The sequence below is a fragment of the Theobroma cacao genome, chromosome 5 (genome assembly GCF_000208745.1).
Source record: "Theobroma cacao cultivar B97-61/B2 chromosome 5, Criollo_cocoa_genome_V2, whole genome shotgun sequence".
In the NCBI taxonomy this organism is placed as follows: Eukaryota; Viridiplantae; Streptophyta; class Magnoliopsida; order Malvales; family Malvaceae; genus Theobroma; species Theobroma cacao.
The window spans coordinates 30,667,121-30,672,347 of NC_030854.1; the positions used below are offsets into that span (position 1 = coordinate 30,667,121).

Sequence of the window (5,227 nt, forward strand, 5' to 3'; positions counted from 1 at the left end):
CAAATCTATGTGGCAGATGATATGATATAAAAGTGCAACATGTACCATTGACTAATGGAAGTTAGTCAACAGTTAGGAAAAATGGCTTATATGACTCGAAATAAAAATTTAGGGGCTTACTTGAATGTAATAAAACGATAGGGGTTGAATTGTTTTTTTTTTTTACATGGTTCAGGGGCTTATTTGGGTATTTAACCTATTTTAAACTAAAAATAAAAAATTATTAACATTTTAATCATAATAATGTTTAAATTATATATAAAATATTAATATTTAAGTTATTAAATGAAAATATAAATCAAAAAATGAAAAATGCAAATAGAGAAAAATAAAAAATATACTAATACTTTAATAATAAATTATTAAATTTTCAAAATTTTAATGAAAATAAAAATTAAATTATTAAAAAAATTTACTTAATTTTGTCTTTTGGTAAAAATTGTTCTAAATTTGTATAAAGAGTATTTTTGTTTTACATGAAAATAAATCTGATTTCAATAAAGAGTTTAAGTTTTTAATTATATATTATAAAAATTAATATTTTAAATTTTAAAATTAATTAAAATTATTAAAATTTTGATCATAATAATATATAAATTATAAATAAATTATTAATATTTTAATTATATTATAAATTATTAATATTTAAAAAAGAAAATAATATAAAAATAAATAATCATATATTATAATAAAAGGTGTTGTTGTCTTGTTTTCATTTATTTCTTTATTATTCTAAAATTATTTCTACTAACTAAGCATTGTAATAAGTTATAATAGCAATTCTACCTTTTTTCAATCCGTCAATCAAACTATATAATAACATTTTCATTTTATTCCTACCGTATTCTATTACTACAAAATACCTATTCTATTCAATTCTTTTCTATTCCATAAACCAAATATGCCCTACAAAATCAAAATAAATTAATGATACCATTTACACCAGATTGAATGGCGCTGGAGGCATTTGTAAGCATTCAGCTTCATTTTGTAGCATCTCAACAACTTTGTTCATGGAAGGACGATTACTAGGCTTCATTTGTATGCACCACAAGGATACTATCACCATCTTCTTCACTATCTCCTTCTCCTCATCCGTGATTTCTCCAATTTCAATTTCTTTTCCCAAAGTCAATTGGTCAAAAACCCAAGAAGGGAAGTAAATTTGACTTGAATGCTCTGCAAAAGCATTTAAATTCTTTCTTCTACCAACCATTTCCATCAACAACATTCCGAAACTATAGACATCAGCTTTGTAAGAAATACCTCCAATGTTTTTATAGAATAACTCAGGAGCCATATAACCCATTGTACCTCGTGCCGCTGTCTGAGGAACCATACTGTCTTCTATTGGATATAATTTTGCAAGTCCAAAATCCGACACCTTGGGAGTGAAATTTTCATCCAGAAGTATGTTGTGTGGTTTGATATCAAAATGTAAGATCTGCATGTCGCAACCTTTATGTAGATATTCAATCCCACGAGCCACGCCAATAGAAATCTCGTACATTTTCTTGCAACTCAAGGAGGTACTGCTTTCATTTGAGAATATATACTTTTCAAGAGACCCGTTGGCCATGAATTCGTATACAAGAGCACGCTTAGACCTTTCAGCACAAAATCCAATTAATTGAACTACATTGACATGATGAATCCTCCCGATGGTAGCAACCTCATTGATGAATTCTTGTCCATTACATTTGGACTTGCCCAATATCTTTACGGCTACCATACAGCCGCTTCGAAGCTTTCCTTTATAAACAGAGCCGTAACCACCTTCACCTAACTTATTCTTGAACCCATTAGTCATTTTCTTGATTTCTGAAAATGAGTACTTGATAGGCGTGAGATTGTTCTGACTTTGAAGAAAATCTTCCACCATGTCAAACATTGATAAATGTCTTCTTCGCCATTTATATATTAAGAATGCAATCACCAATGGTAGCCCACATAATCTTTCAGCAAACATTAGTAGGACTGCATTTAAATATAGTAAAACATTACCATTTGCAGGAAACGACATATAACATGAGAGCTCAAATATGTGTGGGGTTTTGGCAATGAGAACAAATTTTGAAGGACGAACTTCTCCATAATAATTTATTATAATTTGTTTAATTTTAGTTTTCTCATATATGCACTACAAGTGTATGGATATTTTGCTTTAAAGTATTGTAGTAATTGGTGTTTGTTGATCTTATGTTAGATATTTGGTTACGCTGGTAGGATAGTGCTTCTAGCTATTTTGTCAAACTTCAAACTAACCTTTTTTTTGAAAATATAATATATATATATATATATATATAAATTTTTAATTAATAACAAACCAAAATCTCATAATTTGGGCTTTAACTCTACAATCCAAGTAAAGAAAATGGGTATGTAAAAGAAAGGATTATAATTAATCTTTTATAGAAGATAATGCGAAAACAAAAGGTATAGAATTGAAGTCTTTCTGATGTTGATCAAACAGAAAAAGAATGTTATGTTATGCATCTCTCAATTTATTTTATTATAAAAGTAACTTTGATCTGATCATTTGTTGCCATATTTATATTGTGAAAATTTGTTGTTTCATGGTGTTTTTTTCTTTTTTGATAAGCTGTTGTTTCATAGTGTTAATATAGACTAACAAACACTTGGAAAATACTCCAGCTAACATTAGTGATCAAAATTTAAAATTTCATATTTTAGTGACCAAAACACATATTTAACAAATTTAAGTGATTATTCATGTAGTTTATTCTTCTTCTTTTTTTGGTACTCTAATTATTTATATTTTTGTTCTTGTGTACATAGGACTTTAAAGGTAATTTTCTTTTATTTCATAAAATCTTTACCCTTCTGATTTTAAGTAGATGTGTCTAAGGATTGGGCTACCTGTCCAGGCTGGCGAGCTTGGGCATAATTTTTGTATGCCTAACTTAATTTTATTTTAACTGATATATTTTTATTTAATTTTAATTTTAAAATATATTTTAAGATATTAATATAAAGTAATAATTTGTTATTATAATAACAAAATAGTTGGTAAATGGATGAGACAAGTCAAGTTTAGTTTTTGGCTATTACAGAGCGAGGCTGGGTGGACCAAAACTGGCTCGTTGAACCCTTCTAATGCCAAGACTCAAATCTAAAACCTCCAACTGAAGCCTCAAAGTTCTATGTTCTAACAAATACATATTCCCTTGGGGATCATTTTCCTGGTTATATTTTAGTAAGTTTGAAGATTCTGATTTGGTTTTTGAAGTAAAAATGGTAGAAGTTGAAGTTGAAATTTTTTGAATTAATGTGTCCGAAATAAACATATTTATAAGTTTAAAAATTATTAATGCATATTTTACTCTATCTTTTTTATGTTTCATTTATCTATAATCTATAAGATATATAAAAGTAGGAATATTAGAAAAATATTTTATGATAAATATGGGGTATTTTTACTCATTATATTTTTAAATTACCATTGTAAATATTTTTATTATAAATATCTATAAGATTTATCCATTTCCTAAATAAAAACTTTAATTGTATTGAAATGACTTTCATTAAAAAATATTTTTATTAAATCTAATAATATTAAATAATTATAGATTAATATTATAAAATTTTAATTATTTATATTTCAAACTTTGTGCTCACTTGTGTTTATATATAATTGTTAAAACAAAATAAAAGAACAAGTATCCACATGGGACGTGTCAACAAGTACTAATTTTACCCTAAAAGTTGTAACTTTTAGTCATAAATAAATTTATCAATCTAGAAATTCATTTGGATTTCCTAGTTTGAAGAAAATAAAAATTATAGCATAGTAATTCTTCATTCTTCATCTACAATATTGTCCACATACCCAAATACCTCACTAATACCATTCACTTCTTTTTCTTAGATTTTTTCAAAGGATTTATATTTGGTGTATTGTCATGCCTATGTACTGTCACTTAATTACAAAGTGTCTGTTTATAAATGTGTAAAGATAAAAAGTTAAATGTTCTCCACAATAAATATTTTAAAAATTATGAGAATTTATTTTTAAATATTTTTAATTTTTAAATTTATTTATTAATGAAGTGACAACATTTATTCCCTGATAGTGTGTTGGTAATATACAATGTCTCACTAAAACTATTCATTTCATTTTCTGCAAATACAATTATAATTAAGTCTGTCACCCACCTATTTTACACTTATATTGACCCTCCAGTTTTTGAAATTTTGTGTAAATATGGACAGCCATTAATTAAACTATTCATTTCTTTTTCTCCAAATACTCTTATATTCAATATTATGGATTTTGCACATCTAATTTGGGTCATGGTGATTAGGAGGTACAAGTAGATCTTATCAAGAGAAGCCTTGATGGGTAGTCCTATTAGGGTTTCATATAAATATGACTATATCCCCTCTTCACTCCTAGTCCTACTACAATGAATTTTACCGATTAAAAGCCGTCTAAAAGAGAAGATCCAGAAGGAAGAGCACAGCCTTAAATCTAATTTTGCCTTAACTCCTACATACAGTTATTGATAATTTCAATAACCCTAACAGTTATATAAATATGCAAAGCATAGCATATAAGATCCGGAAATTAGCTTACTTGCATTTCCACTTAATCGTAAAGTCATCAGCCTGTATGCGTAACAAAGTAATGAAGATACTGACAAACATAAATGTGCTTCAGACCAATGATCAATGTCATATTATAAGCTAGACGAAGAGGAGCTTTCATTTTCTTTGTCTCCTTTTTAGCTTTGTCTTTCAAATGTACTTACTGTGTTTTGATATTTTTATTTCTCTTTTGGACTCAATAGACAATTTTAACAATAATATAGAGATAATGATGTGCATATGTACGAGTTTTTCTGTTTTATAAAGGTGGTCTTACCAATCAATTGTGCTGCATACAGAGGTAAACCTGTAACAGGGAATGTAGACACTAAATTACAAATAAAAAAATGGAGTAAAAAATATATATATAATAAAATTTTAAAAAAATAATAATAATGAAAAAATGAAAAAAAAAATGAAATGAAAAAAGAAAGGAGAGAGGTACGACTGGCAGGGTGCGGACGCACCCTGCCAGGCACCTCTCTCACCTGCCAGACGCGAATTTTTCGCGTCTGGCAGGATAGTGGAATTTGCCCCTGGGTGCCCAGGGACAAGGCAATGGAGCGTGCCCCCTCCAGAACCCGAGAATCGGGTATAAAGGAGAGGGGGCACTGTAACA

General features: G+C 28.1%; 1 protein-coding gene across 1 annotated transcript; it reads right to left on the reverse strand.

Annotated features, from left to right (window-relative positions):
• LOC108661863 (rust resistance kinase Lr10-like) lies at positions 746-4,909 on the reverse strand. The gene is made up of 2 exons (XM_018120686.1): positions 4,886-4,909; positions 746-1,977 (listed from the first exon to the last, which is right to left on the reverse strand). Exon 2 carries the CDS (start codon positions 1,967-1,969, stop codon positions 938-940), a length of 1,032 nt encoding a protein of 343 aa, XP_017976175.1. The 5' UTR covers positions 1,970-1,977; positions 4,886-4,909; the 3' UTR covers positions 746-937.